The sequence below is a fragment of the Notechis scutatus genome, chromosome 6, assembly GCF_049901735.1.
Source record: "Notechis scutatus isolate UNSWTSFEM ecotype Mainland chromosome 6, rNotScu1.2, whole genome shotgun sequence".
In the NCBI taxonomy this organism is placed as follows: domain Eukaryota; kingdom Metazoa; phylum Chordata; class Lepidosauria; order Squamata; family Elapidae; genus Notechis; species Notechis scutatus.
Window position 1 is genome coordinate 24,396,012 of NC_142014.1, and position 22,047 is coordinate 24,418,058.

The 22,047-nt window shown below is 41.7% G+C and overlaps 1 protein-coding gene across 4 annotated transcripts in view; it reads left to right on the forward strand.

Annotated features, from left to right (window-relative positions):
* The first annotated feature begins 1,226 nt into the window (after window positions 1–1,226).
* The window catches only part of CCDC91 (coiled-coil domain containing 91), a 118,043-nt gene continuing 97,222 nt past the window's right edge, over window positions 1,227–22,047 (forward strand). For 2 of the 4 annotated variants that reach the window (XM_026679277.2, XM_087969543.1), the window contains exons 1-3: window positions 1,227–1,266; window positions 17,206–17,248; window positions 21,100–21,181. In XM_026679277.2, the coding sequence (XP_026535062.2) occupies window positions 17,219–17,248; window positions 21,100–21,181 (112 nt within the window). In that variant the 5' untranslated portion in view covers window positions 1,227–1,266; window positions 17,206–17,218. Of the gene's footprint in view, window positions 1,267–7,997; window positions 8,079–8,417; window positions 8,600–17,205; window positions 17,249–21,099; window positions 21,182–22,047 lie in introns of those variants that run through there. The other 2 variants (XM_087969541.1, XM_087969542.1) reach the window with 2 other exon arrangements.

A 22,047-nucleotide genomic window follows, 5' to 3' on the forward strand; every position in this document is an offset into this window, starting at 1 on the left:
AGAGCTTTCCCTTGCTGCTTGTCTTTCTGAGGTTATTGGGTCGCAGTCTTAGCTAGGGGCTCTCCTGAGCCCCTGCCAGCCCCCAGCAGCCCACCCCTGACTTGCCCTCCTGGCCTTTGGAAGGACAAAGCCATACAGGAAACCTTCCCAGCTCCAGGCTTTGTCCCAGATGAAGGGGCTGTAACAAGGAGCCTTGGGGCCTGTCCTCCAAGGGATGTCCTTGGAGGGAGTCAGTCCTTCACAAATTCAGGTGGAAGCTATGTAGCCAAAAGGAGTTTTTCTCTCTCTCTGTGGTGTGTGTGTGTCTGCATACTTGGTGCTGCTGTAGCCGAGTGAGAGGTCATTTCTGTGCTGCTGTAGCCGAGTGAGAGGTCATTTCAAGGACGGGTGGCTGTTGGCCAGAAATGCTCGCCTTAACTCTGTCCCTAGCGGGGGTTCCAAGTAGAATTGAAATGGGAGGACTTGAAGTCCCAGAATTTCCCAGCCAGCGTGCTGACTAAAGAATTATGGGAGTTGCAGTCCATGTAATACAGATAATCAGAGTTGGAAGGGACCTTGTAGGTCATCTTGTCCACACACACACACCCGCCCAAGCGGGAGATACCTGGTGGGGAATTCTGGGACCTTCCGTCCATGCATGCTGGGAGGGAGATTCTGAGATTTGCAGTCCATGCAGGCTGGCTGAGGAATTCTGGGAGTCGCAGCCCATGAATGCCTGGTGGGGAATTCTGGGAGCTGCAGTCCAGGCATGCTGGGAGGGGGATCCTGGGATTTGCAGTTCCAATCGTGCCTACCGTCCCTGTCCTTTTGTTTCTTTTTATTTTTCTTATAAGTATCCATCTCATGTATTCAAAACTATGTTTATTCTTATACCTGCATCTTGTAAGCGATTGACAAATCAAATCAAATAAATAAATACATAAATAAATGTTGCCCAAGTTGAGCAACACCGGTCCAGCTGACCTCTGGCGACCCTTTGCACCAGAGAGTTCTTGCCTTTAACCTTTCTGCCTTGCAGAGAGAGATAGACCCTCGGGAAGGGCTCGGAGCTTCACTCCGGAGGCTGCCCGGCTAGAAGACCTCGTGAGTGTCACCACCCTCTCTCTCTCTTTCTCTCTCCCTCCCTCCCCACCCCTCCCTAAGCTCGGCGAGAGAGGGCAGGCGGAGCTTCCCGCCGGTGCGCTCCCCCCCCCATCCTCCTCTCCTCAGCCTGCTGATAGGTCTCTGCGTCGCGCAGGCGCCCTGGAGGCGGAGGTGTGGCTGCAGGTGAGGGGGCCGCGGCGAGCGGGGGTGGGGGCCTGTCTCCGGTGGGGGCGCAATGGCAAGATTCAGGCATTGCGAAAGCGGCAATGGTCAATGCCTAGTTTGCAAGCGCGGGGAGCAGCTGCAGGGTCTCTGCTGCACAAGTGGGCTTGCTTTCCAAATAGGTCCTCCCCCCATGCTCGCCCCCCCCACTTCCCGGGACTGGGCTGGGTGGGTGGGCATCCGTGCTTCCCCCAACAGGCTGGCTTTCACCTTTCCTTGCACGGCCAGCGGTCCTTCCCCTGCCTAGGTTCGGGTCTGTCCAGAGTAGCATTCGTGGGCTGGGTCTTTTTTTTCTCTCTCTCGTGGGTTGCCCCCTTTGGAGCCGTGGAAGAGCAGATCAGCTGGGCGAGATCTGCCTGCCGTCTTGCTCCTGGATTCCACCCCGCACCCGCGCCCCTTGCTGGACTGGGATCCATGATCCAACCGGTCCTGCTGGCAGATTCGTAGCTTGCTCATTGGCTGGCGCAGCTCCTTTTGCAAGACATCTTGTCCCTGGTGGGGGTTCTTCCTAGCTGGCAAGCTTGCCTTTGCCCAGGAATGACCCAGATGTAATTGCAACAGATCCAGATGTAAATACTTCCCTCCTTGTTTTTTTTTTTTTTAAGTTTTTTTATTTTTTATTTTTACAAACATTCCATCTTTTCTTTAAAGAGTGTGTCGTCTGGGTACAAATATCGTGTGCCAAAATATTTATGGTTTAATACAGTTTCCTTACCATAACAACAAAAATTACATTGCATTCTTATTTTAAACTACTATATATATGTCTTATCGTTGTAACCATCCCCTTCCTAGCTCCTTCTCTATTTTCATGTGTTCATATATATTCTTTCTATGTATCTATGTATTTATCTATCTATCTTATCTATCCATCCATCCATCCATCCATCCATCCATCCATCTCTATCTCTATCTCTATCTCTTTCTCTATGTCTGTCTGTTTGTCTATATCTCTATTTCTATCCGTCAATGTCTGTCTGTCTGTCTATATCTATCTATCTATCTATCTATCTATCTATCTATCTATCTATCTATCTATCTATCTATCTATCTATCTATCTATCTAATCTTCTATGTTCATATACTTAATTTCTAATTTCGATTTTTCTTTTCCAACCATTGATACAATAATTCCCGTATAATATTCAGTTTTCCCCCCTTTAATTGCCAGCATTAGTTAGTCTGTTCATTTCTGCACATTCGAATATTTTTCCTGATCACGTTCTCTTCTATCAAAATCTTTTTCACTTTTCCAGTTTTGAGCAAATACGATTCTAGCTGCAGTTAATACATGAATAATTAAATAGTTATCCCCTTAACTCTTTTTTTTTAAAGTGGTGGGATGTAATCATGTAATAAATGTAATAATGCATAAGGTCAAGGCTTGGCTGACTTTTTGGAGGTGCACCCAAAGGAAGAGGAATCGGGACAGGTGAAGTTTCTAATCAGATGCTATCTCCTGAGTGCCCCACACCTATCTGCAAACCTCTTTTTTTTCTTTTTTTCTGGAGGGCTTAGTGAATCATAAATATTGGGGTTAGCTGTTTTGGGGAGAAATGGACACAGGGCCGTCTTAACAGCATTATGGGCCCCGGGCAAAGCAATTGTACTGGGGCCCCTATGACATCTACTCCCAGTTGTATATCATTTAGGCATCATCATAGTTATGGACAGATGTCTTTTTCTCAGATTTGAACAATTTTAAACGATTCTATGTGTTTCCGTAGTTTTTCTCCAGTTCATCTGAAAATAGTTCCTTCTCAAACTCTCTGGCTGTGATGCCTTAATGCTTCTCCACTCATAATTTGTTCCCATAAAAGTTGGCAAAGCTTTGTGTTTTCCTGCTCACGATATCGTGCTCCTATTCCATGTTGTATGTTGTGCCTTATTTAAGCTCCATGCTGTTCTTTCTGGGGTTTTTTAGAATCCCCCCTCTCTCTCATTCTCTCTTTCTCTCTCTCTCTCTCTCTTTCACACACACACACACCCAGTGTGTGTATGTGTGTGTGTTATATTTTATATAACTTATAACTTTTATTTTCATTTTTTTGTTATAATTCTTTAGTTTCTTGTACAGCAAATAGTTTTTCCATTGTTTAAGTTTAAATGACATTTTAGAATCACTTTAGATGAGATTTAGGTTTTTGATTTGGCTCCACATCTCTGCTTATGGGTTCCATAGTGCTTAGACTAAACCAGGGTATGCCAGGCCATATTGACACTTAGTTTTTCAACAGTATCGCAGTTTTAAACATTAACTATGTCCTCTGCATTTGTTCTTGTTAAGTTATGGATTCAATTTTGAATTTTGTTTTTATTTTTGTGGTGAGGTATAAACTACCGAAACATAATAAAAAGGTAGAAAAATCAAGTGATACTAAAATCAAACAAGACATTCATACCTAACAGTGATTAAAATGTACTAAATGTAAACAAAAGAGAGATCCATATACTATTATAGTAAAAGTACTTTTGTCAATCCTTTACATATTGTTAAATCTGGAGCATACAGAAACATGTCTTCTGTTTTTATAACAAAATGATTTTTCAAAATGGCCAATTCCAGTTGTGCAACATTAAGTGGTTTAGATTCTCCTGTTTGAACAGGGGGTTGGGCTAGAAGACTTGTAAGGTATCTTCTAACTCTCTTATTCTGTATTCTGTAAAATCTGGATGGCACTGTCCCACTGTGCCACATGGGCCAGAAATATTCTCCCTCTGATTTTGCACCCTGATCTTAGTTTTTTTCTTAATAGGAATTTTTCTGAATCTCTGTCTGTGTGTCTGTCTATCTATCTATCTATCTATCTATCTATCTATCTATCTATCTATCTATCTATCTATCTATCTATCTATCTATCTATCTATCTATCTATCTATCTACCTATCTACCTATCTACCTATCTACCTATCTATCTATCTATCTATCTATCTATCTATCTATCTATCTATCTATTCCTTTCTTTTATTGTTCTTTAGTTCCTTGTATTGCTGATAAGCAAAGGTTGTTTTTAAGCTGTAGCTGGTAAATTTTTTAGGGTTGCGAAGTTTTACATGAATTCTTACGTTGGTCAAAGACTGAAATAAAAATTCATTGAAAAAAAAAGTTGTGCATCTTTTTGAACAGTGGGCTCGCACATCATATGTGGTTTTGTTTTTGCTTAGTGCGATATGCAAATGTGGTCTTTGTGGTTTGCAAACCATGATTAACAAGTCTGAAAAAGCGCCAAGCAACAGTCACTGAAGCAGGACTCTGGGAAGTTATGCAAACTTTTCCTTAGCAAAACTTGTTTTTCTGTATGCTTGGGTCTGGGTTTTTAAAAATTTACTTTCCCTTTAGTATTTTGTGTTTTTATTTTTTGTATTATGTAAACTGCTCAGCGCTTTTTTGGAAATGAAAGGCATGTACATCACCGAAGTAAATAAATAACACTAGCTTTAATGCATTAATCATTCGTTAGTCAATTTTATATGGCCACCCATTGCACGGAAAGTTACTCTGGACAGTGTACAATATTTTTTTTACAATTACATTTATTGCATTATGGTCAGTTTTTTCAGAAATAGCTGCTACGTAACTCATAAGAGAAATTCTGAGGGTCTCCTTTTATGTTAAAATAATCAAACAAGGTCATTTCTTAGGGCAAGTTGCATATTTTTTTATTTATTTGCATCTCAGCTTTGCAGTATCCTTCCCCTACCACACCCACCAAGCCACGCCCACAGAACCGGTAGTAACATTTTTTGAATCCCACCACTGAGTCAAAGTATAGTTTAATCTCCATGCATTTCAATTTAACCAATGATCAAGCGGTGGAAAAAACGTGTCAGTCTCACTTACCCTTGAGAATTTATTAGAATTGCAGACTTCAGTTTTCTCTTCCTATCCTAATTGTATATAAGCACCTACTTTTCCTAACTCTTTTTTTCTTACGAGAAGTAACAATATCAATCTGCAGCTGATTTTTCTGGAAATGTCATCTTCTCTCCAGCACTTTTCGTAATCATGGAATGCAAATTGCTTTCATATTTTGGGAGCACGTAAGCATTCTTCCTTAGATTACCTCTTAATTAAACTGTCAGTTTTGCTCAAAGACGAGCTTCTCCTTCATTTATTAGAACATCTCAGATAATTAATCTGTGGCAAGATCAGTTCATCCTGTTCCTGATCAAACATCTGAAGGTTTTCTTAGTAATGATGATGTATTTACATCAGCAGACAAGATTGTGCTGGAAACTCATTCGGCAGACGGCAAATTATAACTGAAGCTCGTGTATTTCATGGTATTGTGGACGCATGTTTTTTCATGTATAATGTCCATTACTTGATCAAATTTCTATGCTGGTATGTCCTGGCTCATGAACAGCAGGTTTGTAGATAAAAGTTGCATGTCATTCCTAAAATGAAAAATTAATACCCCTGGGAGATATCACTAGCATATGGTTAAAGGTGCATCACGAAAAGTCCCCTTTCAGTTTGCAGGCAGTCGGAAATATCCACAAAAAACATTATTGAACATATTTGTGTAAAGGGTGATGTAGAAATATCTATGGAGATTCTCAAGTCATCCAGGTCATGCTTGGACTTAAGAAAGAAACTTAAGAAAGATTGATAATTTATTTCAATTGGATATCACTTCTGGATTTTGTGCTTTTTCAAAAGGCAACTGGACTTTCTGATTTTTCTTTGAAGATGTTTCGCTTCTCATCCAAGAAGCTTCTTCAGTCAATTGGACTTTCTTTGTTTTTCCTTGAAGAAACAAGAAGCTTCATCTGACGAACTGAAGAAGGTCCTTGGATGAGAAGCGAAACTTTTTTTTATTTCTTTTATGCAACTTGTAATTGCTTTTCTTTTTTTTCTGAATTAATCAAAGAGGTCAAACAATGGAAAGCAGGAGTGATTCTTTAGGGAGAATTAGAATTATTCCAAAAAGCCCTGACTTTGCTTTTCAAAAAAAGTCCACAAGTGTCTATGGAGATTCTCAGTCATGGTCTTCAGAGCTGAAGAAGCTTCTTGGATGAGAAGCGAAAGGTCTTCAAGGAAAAACAAAGAAAGTCCGGTTGCATTTTTAAAAAGCACTTTTGGGTGATGTAGGAACATGACTTGGCTCATCTTCACAGGATTTCACAAATATCTATATTATCTGCATGCGCAGGAAGAATGCAAAAAATGACCAGCAGTTTTCAAGGTTGCAATTGAAATATAATGCAGAGACATGCTGTTTTTCTTCTGTCTTTTTCATGGTTATGCTGTGTAAATGGCGCTCCAGAGGAGACTGTATTGGTATCATAATTGTTGATCAGCCAAGACTTAATAGAATTGTAGCTCTTGAACTTTCTTGATGTTATCAAGTCGTCTCCAGAGAGATCCAATTTTTATGCTGGGCCTAGAAAGTGAACAATAGTTGAAAAAACATGAGGAAAATAACACCAACCTTGAATTATACTTCTTGGCTTCTCTTCTTATAGGACATAATGGTTTGCTAAAGAATGCCCTTTACAACATTGGGTTTCTGGTGTGGCTTGAATAGGGTTCTTGGGGTAGCTCAATCCTTTTTAATCTCTTGATCTTCATTTTTTTCCTGTATTCTCTGTTTGAGTTTGTTCTGGACTGACCCCCTCTTCTGAATCTCTGAGGATCAGACATGAAAGCTGATCTATTGAATACTGTTTATGTAGTGCATACATATGGCAGGAAATTGGGGATGCTGGGACTTATGTTACTAGTTAAGAAAGATAGATCATTTATTTCATTTGGATATCACTTCTGGATTTTGTGCTTGTGATGGAAAAAAAATGAAACTTTGGCTTTGGTTTTGTTGGTCAGAAAGATTCGTTGTTATAGAAATGGCTAATTATATATTAATGTGTAAAAGCAAAAAGTTAGTGTGATTTAATCTTGTACTATGCTAAGAAGAGTATGTAATCAATGCCTTTTTTAAATCCTTTTTTCCCGTTGTATCTCACACTCCCTTTTCCTCGCTTCTTTTCCTTCCCTTAATTTCCTATTCCTATTTGTTTTTTTCTTTGTATTTTATTTAATAAAACAAATTAAAAAAAGAAAGAATGGTGAACTCCAATAAAAGAAAACCCAACTCTGCTATTTATTAGTTTGTCCGTGTTTATTAGTTTGAAGCGATTTTCCCCAACAATGGGAAACACATTCCTTGATCAGTCTTTGAAGTCTGTCCACCACAAGGAAAAATTGGTGTAATTATATTGTTCGCTGCCACTCACAATACAGATGTCCTTCAGTGCACACCTGTTATCATCCCTAATTCAGACGGGATTCCATCATTCCGCTTTGAGAGGGCCCTTATTATCTTCTTACATATTTTCCAAAATTGAGGATACATCTGTGTATCAAATTAGCCTCTCACCTTGATGATTCCTTGCTTTTTTATTCAGTATCTGGGAGGGATAGAGTCATTTAGGACCAAGCTCTTGTGCATTTTTATTGCCTCCTTTGATTACAGTTATGTTCTAAATTAACACTTTCCCCAGTTTTGGTCTGAGTGCGTTGGAAATGGTCTTTATGGTCTTGAGTAAGATGAAGCCATTTGCAAACTGCCTGAACACGACTTGACATACTTGTGGGTGATTTGATTGACAGAGATGATGTAATGGACAGGACTTGACTAGTTCAACCTGTTCCACTAGATTTGGCCTAATCTGATATGTTTATTTTTAAGGCTCGTACCCTGCCTAGCTCCACAGACTTTGAGATCACACGCTCAAGAAGAACAATAAGGAAAGAAAAATAATCTTCACAGGTACTTTTCCTTCAGATCTAGAGTTGTTGGAGCAAGGTACCAGCGAATTGATTCACCTTGCAAGGACTCTCTACTACCATCTGATGCAGTTGTTGTAGTAGAATCTTGTTTCCTTCCTTGAAACCTTGTAATGTAATGTAAACATTGTATTTTACAATGTTTTTAGTGTCTTAATCTCACCAAACTTGGTATCATCGGATACATTTCCAACTGTCCTTCCTTCCTTCTGGTTTCCAGCCCAGGGGTTTGAATTTCTAATTTCATAAAGCCCAGGAAATGTGAGATCACTTGTGAAATGGCCTTTTTGAGATGTGATGTGATTTATCCCAGAGGTGATATTCAGCAGGTTCTGACCAGTTCTGGAGGACCAGTAAGCAGAAGTTTTGAGTAGTTCGGAGAACCAGCAAATACCACCTCTGACTGCCCCTGCCCCCATCTATTCTCCACCTCCCATTGAGTCCCAGTTGATCGGCTGGGTCTTCTTTGGTTACCCTGCACAGGAGAATGGAGCTGGAAAGCAGGTTAGTGGGGTGGGGAGGGAATGGGGATTTTTCAGTAATCTTCCCCCAGGAGTGGGGAGAGAATAGAGATTTTACAGTATCCTTCCCCTGCCACGCCCACCAAGCCACGCCATGCCCACAGAACCAGTAGTAAAAATTTTTGAATCCCACCACTGATTTACCTGTTATTCAAGTGCATAAGTGTGTAAAGGAAACCAAGCCACTGCAATGCGTGGATAAAATCAAACTTCACTATTTTCTGTTTAGCGATGCCGTTAAGAATGTGGGCTAAGGAAAAATATGCCCGGTGATGTTGGATCTTAATTTCACACAGTCGCTCTAAGATATGAAGAAATTCATGCTGGCATGTGTTTTTAAAACTTCATTTCTTGTAAGGGTAATTGTTCAGTTCAGAAAGCAATCATGTTTCCAGAACGGTGTGATTTTTTTTTTCAATTTGGAAAATGAAATATTTTAACATGCTGTACACATGTACACAAAATATATCAAGATATATTTTGATATCATGTTTTTAAAAGGGAAAGAAGATCAGACTTAATGCTGTAGCTTGTTGTTGGGACAGAACATTTACATTTTGCAGATTAAGATTAAGATCTGATAAAATAGAGAAAAGAGGAAAAATGCTGTTTTGGAGGTTTTTTTAGATAAAAAAAACATGCATTTCTGTGATATATATGCTACGATTGAGCGATGTTTGGTTTTAAAAAGCTCTTTTTCTTGTTGTTGTTGATCTCTTGTGGTTCTCCTACCTAAAATATTTCAGAAATGTGGGAAAAAAACATCTTAAAAGCATCAAAGTATAAATCAGCATATTTATAATGAGAACTTTCTTTTGTTGCTTTGCTGCAATAATTCTTTATTAAGGCTCTTTATAATAAGCAAAAGTTTGCTGTCATTGAGAGTTATTTCATTTGTAGTTTATATCCCTTAGACTTAATTGTAGCATTTAAAAGTCTTGGGGGGATTTTTTTTTAATGTATGTCAAATCACACAAAATAACATTTAGATCTATATTTAGCCAGCCTAAGCTGTAAATAATTATGGAACATCTGGAGTTGGTAAAGGGATGAAGGATAGCTTGCTAGAAGTAACTTTACTCTAGACTAGGCAATTCTGATTTTTCCCATGTTCGTCTCTCATTTTGTGTTGCTGAAAATGAAAATGCGCTCTCGAGTTTCATTATAATCTTGGGCCATTTGGAGACGTAGGGATGGTTATCTACATTACAGATTAGCCTATTTTGAAAAAGGCAGCTATGGATTTCCATTTACATCTGCAAACTTATTTTTAAAGCAAGCAACATATTAAGAGTGAAATCCATAGAGTCTGGGACGAGAAGAAGAAAACAGTATGTGCCTAAGAAACATTATCGTGATTTTTTCTTTTAATGCTTTTTATTGCTTCATCTTTTAATTGAAAAAAAAAACAATACTTATTTGCAGGTTTCCCGACTTTTTGTGACAAAACCCAGGTTAAGATGGCATGTATTGATTTTCTTTTTTTAAATTATAGCCTATCAAAGTGCAGCAAAAAACCATGTAAGCACCATATCAACCACACCGATGGAACAGCTTGCTGCTTGCAGGCAAACTGGTTTCCCGTTCAGAGTATTTAAGAAATTGATTATATAAACTGTATAAACTACAAATAGGAGATTCTAATCTAGCCCAAGACTAATAATATGAAGCACACCAGATACTTTGGTAAGGAAGACAGAAGAAGACAAGCAAGCAGTTCTCCATTTGATCTTAGTTGTAGGCAGTGGTGGGATTCAGATTTTTTTACTACCAGTTCTGGGGGCATGGCAGGTGTGGTGTGACTTGGTGGGTGTGGCTTGGTGGGCGTGGAAGGGGAAGGTTACTGCAAAATCCCATTCCCTCCCCACCCCACTAACCTGCTTTCCAGCTCCGTTCTCCTGTGCAGGGCAACCAAAGAAGACCCAGTTGATCAGCTGGGATTCAGGAGGCAGAGAATAGATGGGGGCGGGGCCAGTCAGAGGTGGCATTTGCCAGTTCTCCGAACTACTCAAAATTTCCGCTACCAGTTCTCCAGAACTGGTCAGAACCGGCTGAATACCACCTCTGGTTGAAGGAGATGAGCAGGTGGAGGGGTTAAATGTATCATCAGTTTAGAATACTTACGTTCCCACAAGAGACCTAAATCCAGCCCCATCTGTGAATTCCATTGACTGTCAACTAGCACCAATTTAGCTTGACTGTTAGTAGATCAGATTCTTGTGTATAGGTAGCATGAAACAAACTTTTATTGCCTTGAATTCCCCTCCTGTTGCTAGTTTCTTGCAACTGACAGTAATGGAAAGAAGAGTTTGTCCCTTAACCTGGTCTGTGGAGAGGATCAGCCCTGAAACTCTTCTTCCATGGCAATGTCTGTTGAAAGAGGGCCATTGAAAAGCGAGCTTGATGGAGTAGAAGTTTACACTTTTGCTGATTCCTTTCATGGTTATCTCCTTGAAGTTGGTCCTTGGTTGCCCAATAAATCCAGACTCTTCCTACATTTTTTTTTTTTAAAGACATCTAATTATCTTCTGAGAAGATACATATTTAACTAAATGGTATATGGGTTCCTGAGGGCTCTTATGGACGAATGATGTAGAAATCAGACATTCTCAATTGTTTTTTGTCTTGAAGTCATGAACCTCCTTGCAGGAGATGTACAACAGTTATATATTCCGTTTATCATTGTAGTCTCAAAGGTGCTTTTTCAAGAGGCAACTGGACTTTCTGGGTTTTTCTTCTTCTTCTCATCCAAGAAGCTTCTGGAAAGTCCAGTTGCCTCTTGAAAAAGCACCTTTGAGACAACCATGACCTGGATGACTAAGAATCTCCATAGACTTTTACCGTTGTACAGTACAGGGGTTTCCAACCTACCTGGACATTCCTGCCTATCCAGATATTGATGGAAACACTAATTGGTGAGAAGAACTTGATTGGGTCAGTTTGATTGTGAGCACACTGTTTTTAAGTGTGTGGTCCAGAACCTGCAAACTACGATTAAGTTGGTAGAAAAGAAAATGATACCATTCTGAAGGAGTAAAAAAACAAAAATATTTTGACACTTTTTTAAACATAGTGGCAAAGGTGCTTAATTTCCAACTTTGTAGGTTCCACAGATACTATTCCAAGGCTCTTCAAACTTGGCAAGTTTAAGACTTGTAGACTCCAACTCCCAGAATTCCCGAGCTAACATGACTGGGGGAGGAATTCTGGGAGTTGAAGTCCACAAGTCTTAAAGCTGTCAAGTTTGAAGACCCCTGTACTATTCCCTCATAAGCTGATGTGTCCACAAGATGGTGCCCTTATCCTGGGAACCGCCCCATTCCACAGAAGGGAAGATGGACTATCAACTCCATTGTTCCGGAATTGTTTCCCGATCTCCTCAGATTTCTTTTAAAGGTTGTGACTGTGTGAAGCCATCTATATAGTTTAAATATCAACTATGAAGTTGTGAATTTATTTATTTATTTTTGTGGCAATCTCCAAATGGAAGAATGATGATTTTCAATCAAAAAAATCTAATCGTTTTATTTACTTTTACCACAAGAAGAATGATCCTGTTCAAAAATGGCCTTCTTTTTCCAACTGGGGATGCTGATGTTACATGTTTTGCCTAAGCCATCATGAAGTAGCAATAGCAATAGCACTTAGACTTATATACTGCTTTACAGTGCTCTACAGCCCTCTCTAAGCGGTTTACAGAGTCACCCTATTGCCCCCAATAATTTGGGTCCTCATTTCACACACCTCGGAAGGATGCAAGGCTGAGTCAACCTGGAGCCTGGTGGGATTTGAACTGCCAAATTGCAGTCAGCCGGCAGTCAGCAGAAGTAGCCTGCAATACTGCACTCTAACCACTGCGCCACCGTGGCTCATAAAAGTATAATTTTATTCCCAGAATAATCACTTTTCAAAAGCTAATTTCATTGATATTCTACCTTGGAGCAGCAGAAAATATGTATTTACTATTAGTGTGGCTGTCCTAAAAATATTTGGAGATAGTATAGAATCATAGAGCTGGAAGGGACCTTGGAGGTCTTCTATCCCAACCTATTACTCAATACAGGAGACTTATACTGATAACAGATAACAGATATCAGAGTTGGAAGAGACTTTATAGGTCATCTAGTCCAATCCCCCGCCCAAGCGGGAGACCCTACACCATTTCTGACAAATGGCAGTCCATTTGGGTCTAAGTCTACATGGAGGGAAGTAAGCAGTGGGGTGCCACAAGGTTCTATCTGAGGCCAAGTACTCTTCAATATCTTCATTAACGACTTAGATGAAGGAATAGAAGGGGAATTTACCAAATTTGCAGATGATACTAAGCTGGCAGGAATAGCTAACACCCAAGAAGATAGGCTCAAGATCCAGATGGATCTTGACAGACTAGAACACTGGGCCATATCTAACAAAATGAAATTCAATGTAGAGAAAAGTAAAGTCCTACACTTAGGCAAGAAAAAACAAAAGTACACATATAGACTGGGTGAAACCAGGCTCAATAGCAGTAACTGTGAGAGGGATCTTGAAGTCTTAGTGGACAACCAGCTAAATATGAGCCAGCAGTGTGCAGCCGCCGCCAAAAAAGCTAATGCAATCCTAAGTTGTATTAACAGATCAAGATCAAGATCAAGGGAAGTACTAATACCACTCTATAAAGCCTTAGTAAGACCACACCGAGAGTGCTGCATCCAGTTTTGGTCACCACATTATAAAAAATATGTTGAGACTCTAGAAAAATACAGAGAAGAGCAACCAGGATGATTAGGGGACTGGAGACTAAAACATACAACGAACAGTTGCAGGAACGGCTTGGCTAGTCTAGTAAAGAGAAGGACCAGGGGAGACATGATAATGATCTTCCAATATTAGAGGGGCTGCCCCAGAGAGGAAGGGGTCAAGCTATTTTCTAAAGCTCCTGTAGGCCAGACAAGGAATAATGGATGGAAACTGAACAAGGAGAGATTTAACCTGGAAACAAGGAGAAACTTTCTGACAGTGAGAACAATCAACCCATGGAACAGAAGTTGCCCTCGGAAGTTGTGGGAGCGCCATCAGTTGAGACTTTCAAGAAGAGATTGGACTGCCATTTGTCAGAAATGGTGTAGGGTCTCCCGCTTGGGTGGTGGGTTGGATTAGATGACCTACAAGGTCCCTTCCAACTCTGATTACCTGTATCTGTATCTGGGTTTTGCAGAACAATCTCTTCTTGAAAGTCTCAAATGATGATGCTCCATAACTTCCGAAGGCAACTTTTGTTCCATTGGTTGATTATTCTCATTGTCAGAAAATTTCTCCTTATTTCTAGGTTAAATCTCTCCTTGTTCAGTTTCCATCCATTATTCCTTGTCTGGCCTATAGAAGCTATTTAGAAAATAGCTTGGCCCCCTCCTCTCTGTGGTAGCCATCCCAGTCAAATGATTGTCCAGATTTTGAAAACTTCCAATGTTGGAGCACCCACAACTCCAGGGGCAAGCTATTCCATTCATTAATTGCACTCACTGTCAAAAAAATTTCTCCTTACTTATAGGTTGAATCTCTCTTTCACAAGTTTCCACCCATTACTTCTTGCCCTGCCGTCAGATGTCCCAGAGAATAAATCAACCCCCTCTTCTCTGTGACAGCTGCTTAAGTACTGGAAGACAGATACTGTGTCCTTCCTAATCGTTCTTTTCAGTAGGCTAGACATATCTAGGTTCTTCAACCCTTTGTCATACAATTTAGCCTCCAGACTCTTACCATCTTTGTTCTTCTTCTCTGCACACTTTCCAGGATCTCAACATCTTCTTTCTACTGTAGTGACGAGAACTGGATGCAGTATTCCAAGTGTGGTCTCACCAGCGCGGTCTAAAGTGGTAGCATTACTTCTCATTGTCTTGATGCTCTCTCTGTGTTGATGCAGCCTAGGACTACACTGGGCTTTTTGGCAGCTGCAGGACACTGCTGGCATGGTAACGGTTGTATTGCCTCTCAGTCAGGGTTGGGCTTAAAATTTTGTAGTAACTGCCCGGTTGCTGGGTGGGCGTGGCCATGGTGGGCGTGGCCTAATCAGCCTTCAGCATCATGGTGGAAGGCCCGTTTTTGCTCTCCCTGGGCTCCGGAGGCTTTCCTCAAGCCTCTGGGAGGCCAAAAATGGCCTCCCTGGGCTCTGGAGGCCCTCTAGAGGCTGGAAACGGGCCCATTTCTGACCTTCTGGAACTTCCAGAAGGCTTATTTTCCCCCTCTTCAGGTTCCGGAAGCTTTCCTCAAGCTTCCAGGAGGGTGAAAACGGCCTCCTCAGGCTCTGGAGGCTGCAAACGGGCCCGTTTACGACCTTCCGGAGCCTCTGAGAGGCCTGTTTTTTACCTTCCCCGAGCCTCCACACAGGCTCTGTACTTACCTGGGATCCAAAATGGGCCACGTAGAGACTCCTGGGAGGGGCGGGGCAGGCGGGGCCAGCCACGGATGGTATTTGCCGGTTAGCCGAACTGGCCATTAAAAGTGATAAAATTAGCTACCATTTCGCTCGAACTGGGGAGAACCAGTAGCAGTCCACTTCTTAGTTATCTACCTCTTTTTCCAAACTGTATGACCAAATAGTCTGTTCAGGGCTGTGGAACACGAAGAGGCTCCGATAGAGAAGAATACTTGTAGCTTAGGGTCCTTGGTGCTCTCTGAGCTTGGTTGTTTTCTTGCAGACATTTCATTACCAAACTAGGTAACATAATCAGGGCACACGCTAAGAGGCATTGCAAAACCCCTCTGGATGTTCCATTGCTTGTTAATTTGGGTGGGGGCTGAGAGATGAAGTGCCCTCCTGAGCTCACCAACCTTCAGTGGATCCACAATTACATTTTTTGAAATTACTGATACTTGGGAAATCTATGTTAGTGACCTATATCTTTGAGTTAATTTTACCTTCCTAAAGGTTATTACCACGATTGACGTCTTTGTAAAGGTTCATAACAGTAGGCCACCTATCACCCCTTGGCATTTGAGCGTGAAAAAATATGTTTCACAGTAATTAACAAATCAAGTTTTAAGTTTCTGAAAAAGGAATAAGCATTTATTTTCATTCGCTCAATAAGGGCTAGGCATTCTTTTAAAGAGTGGTGTGCACATCTGGAATTTTGAAGGAATATTTCTGTGTTTGAATAAACTGGCAGCTGGCAGGAAATTGCTTATTTAAATATATCTTCCATAGAAGTCAGGAATAAACACAAGCTAACTGTTATAGGAAGGCATAGTTATGAGATTGTTCTTTTCACCCAATTAATCTGCCTAAAATGTTGTGTACCATTACCCTTTTTTCTGAAAAGGTGGATGCACTTTCCAATTAGGAAGCTTTAATTTTATTTCTCCACTAGATTTGTATCCTGCCTTTCCTCCAAGAGTAGAAGGCACTGTATGTATTTTTTTCACAGCAATAACCTGTAGTATAGGTTGGTCCAAGAGGTAGTGATCATCCAGTCAGTTTTTACAACCAATAAAGCATAGATGCTGTCACCAGAGCAAAGCTGAATTCAATAGGTATTTACATTTCGTTAGCAACCAAAGCAGTGGTGTTATCTACTGGTTTGGCCTGGTTTGGCCGACCTGGTAGAAAAAAAAAGACTCCAACGATCAGCTGAGAGGAGGAAAAGAAAGCCCCTGGACTTCAGCTGAGAGGAGAAAAAAGAAAAAAGTGCAGGATCAGCCCTCCCACCCGCACTTGTGCTTTTTCTCTTCTTTATCCTCTCAATTGATTGGCGCTGCAGGACTCAGCTCGTCTGTGGAAAGCTGCATGCGCACCTTAGTTGTGCATGTGCGTACGATCACCAAACCGGTAGCGGAATAGGTAGGATCCCACTGCTGAACCAAAGAAACAGATAATCCTTGACTTACAACCTTTCATTTAGCAATTGGGTAAAGGTAGTCCTCGTCTTGCAACGGTGGACCGTTCAAAGTTACAACGGCACTGTAAAAAGTGACTTACGGCCATTTTTCACACTTATGACCCTTGGAGCATCCTCATTTTAACATGGTTAAAATTCAGATGCTTGGAAACTGGTTCATGTTTATGATGATTGCATGACCTCCTTTTGCGACCTTCTGACAAAGTCAGTGGGGAAGCTAGATTCACTTAACAACCGGGTTACTAAGTCAACAACGGCAGTGATTCACTTAACAACTAAGCCAAGAAAAGTCATGAAATGGGGCAAAAACTCACTTAAATGTCTCATTTAGCAACATAAATTTTGGACTCAATTGTGGTCATAACTCGAGGACTCCTTATCCGTAAAGAGAAAAGGGGTGTCCTATATTTTTCATTCAACATACTAAACCCATCCTAGTGTCCTGATTTAAAAAGAAACAGCAATATTTATCTTTATATTGAGAGTCTGATTAAAAAATAGTGAGAAGGCTATGTTCATAGGATATAACCGGTCTTTCTATTTGTCCCAGTTTTGTACTTAATTAGTAACTGTATTGTTAACTATTAAATCTAGATTTTGAAAGAAACTATAATAGACCAGACAAACTAGTTCTGTTGTACATTTAAAATATATCAAAGAAAATATATTAGTAGAGTAGGAAGGTCATTAATTTTTATTGTGTGTTGTTCTCTAGGTATTCCTGAAAAATGGATGATGACTACTTTGGAGGATTTGAGGTATGGAAATCAAAATATTGAAATGTTTGCCCATGATATTTTCAATAATTAAAGCTATGTAGGACACTCCAGCATTCAAAATTTGAAAGCAGAGCAATGGATAGTTATTGTTGTGGCCTACCAGTGGCTAGTGGAGCTGGCAGCAGAGTCAGACAGTAAGGAGGTTGGGGAGGAACATGGGCCAGTCTTGGAGGCTGAGGAAGACTCGGACAAGGGCTCTTCATCAGAGGCAGAGATGGAGCAGTCTGGCAGTTATCAGCTACCTTTGGAGTAGGGCAGCAGTGAGGCGGGAGAGAAGCTGGAGCTGGTTCCCAGCCTGCGCATGCACAGAGCTGCCAAAAGAAAAGAACAATTATGAACTAAGGGTTGATGTGGGAGTAAAGCCACAGGTGGATGGTGAATGGCCCTTTGTCATGCCCCTGGTGGAGACTGACTCTGAGGGACAGGAGAAACAGCCGACAGGGAGTGGAAGTATGGCTCTGGAGGTTGTGGAGGAGGCTGGGGAAGGGCAGAGGCCGGCTGGGCAGTCAGAGGAGGACCCAGGCCCATCCCCTCTCCATCTGAGAGCACACAGGGAGGAGAGGATAAGGGAGAAATGTGATCTACGGGAAAGGAGAGGGCTTTGATCCTCTTTATGGGCTGCAGTTGTGACAACTGGATAAGAGGACGGACATGCATACAGGCCAGTGCTGGAAACAAAGCATGGAAATATCTCTAGTTTATTGTTCCTCTCTGAGTTTGGCGTCCTTCCCAGTGTGTGTTCTGATATCTATGGACTTTTTCAAGCCCTTATCTTGCCTGGTTTGTGTTGTTTTTTACTCTTTATAATTTAAATGGCATTTCCTCCTTCTTGTAACTGCTTGTTGGGAGTTTTTTGTCTCCAGTCAAGGATATTTGGAGCTTGGAAGCAAAGTGAAGGAATAAAAGGGGCTTCACCTGTTTGTTGTGACTGTGTTTATTTTGTATCCTACTCTGGGTCATCACACCCTTCCTATAGGGATTAAAAGAGGAGCAAAAGGGGAGGGGCTTTTGCAGGAAACAGTTCGTTCAGCAGTGTGAAGATCTGTCTGTGCATCTCAGAGACTCTGTGCTGAGTCCTTCCTTGTCAGCACTGCGTTTGGAAATATTTACTTGGCAGCTCTCCAAGCTAGATAAGTCTGTGCTCTTACACCCTTGAAAGAGTATTTGCCAGGCCTTTGGCTGATTGTGAATGCAAGAAATTCACCTTCGTTTAGTGAAAGGGGTTTTGTCGGGACAAAGAATCCACTTAGTGCTTTTTGGGAAAACTTAGATCAGAACAGTTATGTGTAAATCAATCAGTCATCTATAATGTGTCAGATTGTAATTTATGTAACTTTATTACGGTTTTATCAGTTGTTAAGAAGGTCAAGAAAACCACAATTTACATTTGAAATGCCCGGAACATTCAATTGCTTCTCTGAATATCAATAAGTAAAATTTATCCCAATGTTCAGAACTGGACTATAAATGTTGAGCACATCTGAGGAATTCTGAGCTTCAATCTTTTGATTGCTTTCGCAGACTAGCTTATATTTGTTCCCCCTCTTTACTAAATTGGCTTATTCTTGTGTTTTGAAAGTGGCCTATTTTGTCAGAGCCCCCAATTTCTGCATCCTGATATGGTGGTTCTTTCCTTGAAGGAGCTCCTCTTAAGATCCTTCAGAGTCTGAAACTTTGTCTGCGGAAGGAAATTGGGTCTGGTTGATTGCATGCTATAAAGTCGCTGGTGCCACATTTTTTTTTGTGGGGGTGGCATTTCATCTCTTCCCCCCCACTTTTTCCTAACAGAGTGCCAAAAGTTAAGAATACAGGAAGCTGGTTTATACCGGTTGGGGGAGCCAAGAGAGTGAATTTCCTGACCGTTGGGCCAATGTTTAATATAAAGTTATGCCAAACTTCACATTTTTGTATAAGAAAATATTTTTTGGCATAAATAAACAGCCAATCAGGATAAAGTAACAGTGCTCATGCACTAGTAATCAAGGAGAGCAGCAACCTAGAATTAAGGAGAAACTTCCTAACAGTGAGAACAATCAACCAGTAGAACATCTTGCCTTCAAAGGTTGTGGGTGCTCCATCACTGGAGGCTTTCAAGAAGAGACTGGCAGATACTTGTCTGGAATGGTATAGGGCAGGGGTGTCAAACTCAAGGCCCATGGGCCAGATCTGGTCTGCGGGGTGCTTAAATCTAGCCCGTGGTGCCTCTGGCAGCCAAAACTGGCCACGTGCGGCCCCCCCCGGCCCATTTTTGGGTGCCAAAAACAGCCCAAAAATTAGGCCGAAAAATGTCCAGAAACAGGCTGAAAAATGGCCCAAAAAGGGCTGCACGGCCTGTTTTCAGCTGGCAGAGTGCTTCAGGAGGCAATGGAGGGTGAAAATGAGGCATTGGGGGGGGGGGGCTGCGTGCAGACTCCCCGTGCCCCATTTTGGCCAGCACAGCGCTGCAGGAGGCATCCATCCTGCCTCCCCACCCCATCCACCCCATCCACCCGCGGAAGAGAACTACAAATGCTGATTTGGCCCTCAAAGAAATCCAGTTTGACACCCCTGGTATAGGGTCTTCTGCCTGAGCAGATGGAACAGAACAGGGGTCACCAACTTTTTGGACTTCAGGGACCACCAGACTCATAATTTTAAATCCCACAGACCAGAGACCCTGGGAAAATCCCCAAAAAAGTCTGCAGGAAAATTCCCCACCCTGTTTTCCTACCGATCTTTATTTGGGATTGCAGGATACCGTCTCCAGCTCCATTCTTGGGGGGGGGAGAGGCTTTTGAGCTTCATGCAAGGAAAGCAGCAGAAGCCTTTCTTTCTCTCCCCCAAACTCCACCAGAAATGAGTCTTTGACGGCACAGCCTCTTGGAGCAGGAGGCCTTGCAGGGTCCCAAAGACTCATTTCTGGGGGAGTTTGGGGGAGAGAAAGAGAGACGTTTGCTGCTTTCCTTGCGTGCAGCCAAAAGCAGAAGAAGAAAGCAGAAAGAACAGCACAGTGGCCAGGCCAGGCGCGTGGGGCTAGTGGGGCAAGTTCCCCCCCGCCCTTTCCTTCCTTCCCTCACTACCTCGTGTTGCTCACAATGCAAGCGACACAAGCCTTATGTTCTCATGGGCCATGTGTGCAGCACAGCCTTGTATTTCCACGCAGCCTGGATTAATTGCTTTGGGGGTGCTTTGGGGGTGACCTTTCTCTGTGGACTACCAACATTTTCTCACGGACCACCAGTGGTCCCCGGCCCTCTGGTTGACGACCACTGGACCAGGAGGCCTCCAAGGGACCTCCTTCCAACTCTATAATCTGTAACTGTGTAGTAAAACAGGTCGAAGATGTCACAGTATTTGATTATATACCATATATAAGTATAATTCATTTGTTGAAGGCAGATTTTGATGTGGCCATTTTCTCTGGTATCGTATTATTGATGAAAGCACTCCTTGCAAGATAAATACGCAGATTACAAGGCCAACTGAACTGCAGCCTTAGTAAAGTTAAAATAGCATGAAAAATGGCTTTCTATCAAAATCATACAAAAATGGTGCCATGAAAGAGCCATCATCTGGGGAGCTGAAGGCCACATGTAGGCCTACATTGCAAAGCGTAAATAGTCTGAGGGGAAATAAAAAAGCCTAGATTTGATTTAGTTCAATCCAAGTACAATTAAATACATTCTCATGCTCATTTGTGTCGTGGAGCTTCCCTCGGAAATGTGGAACACTGGAGCCATGGGCACCAAACTGGAAACGGAGTGGCACTGCTTGGAAATTCTTCAAATTAATAATGGAACAGTGAAGAAAATCTTGTCCCTAGCTTAACAATATGCTTTTTGTACTTTCAGGCTGCAGATATTTTTTTTAAAGATGGAAACGGTGAACCCCAGAAAACCTCTCCTGCTATTCCTTGGGCGGCATTTTCCACAGGTATAGAGAAATACTGGTAATTTGTGTGTATGTGTGGGTCTTCTTATGAGTTTTTCTGACTACTTTACTGGGGGTGGTGTTAAGAGAGAAATCAGTCTGGAATCATTACATTCCCACAAGCGAAATCCAGCCTCTCTTGACTTCCGTTAACTCTGATTTAGTGCTGACCGTTAGTTGACCAGATTTTAGTGTATAGGCTTGAGCAAAAAATCTTAATGGCGACATAAAGTGTGATACTTTGTGCCTGACATTAATGTACATTAGTCCTTCCTTTTATTTCATACTCACATATATTGTGTTTCTCCAAAAATAAGACCCTGTCTTATATATTTTTTCCCACCAAAAAAAAGGCACCAGGTCTTATTTTGGGGCAAAGTCATCCACTGACTAACCTCACTTGCACGCGTTGCACCTGGCCTCTTTTTCGCTCTCAGGGCCCTTCAGGAACTTCTTCTTGTGCGGCCGATAAGGCTTTCCTGAAGGCCTCTGGATCGATTCGGAGCTTTGTTATCAGCTTCAGAGGCCTTCAGGAAAGCCTTGCCAGCCTTGCTGCCTGCAGAAGAAATGGGCCGGCAAGGCAGGTGTCGGGATGTGCGAGGCCTGGCTACAACTGTCCAAAGGTAAGTAATAGGGCAGCTTCACTCCCCCATCCCTACCCTAGCTTAATTTTTACCTGTGCACTCTGGAGTGGATGGGATCTTAATTAGGACTTATTTTTGGGTGGTGGTGGTGTAGGGCTTATATTGGGTGCACATGTAAAAAATCAAGCGAGGACTTACGTTCAGAATTTCCCAGCTTGAAAAAGATGTTTTGACCTCTCTTTAGCTTTGAGTTTCTTCACTGTAACTGATTGGAATAATCCCATG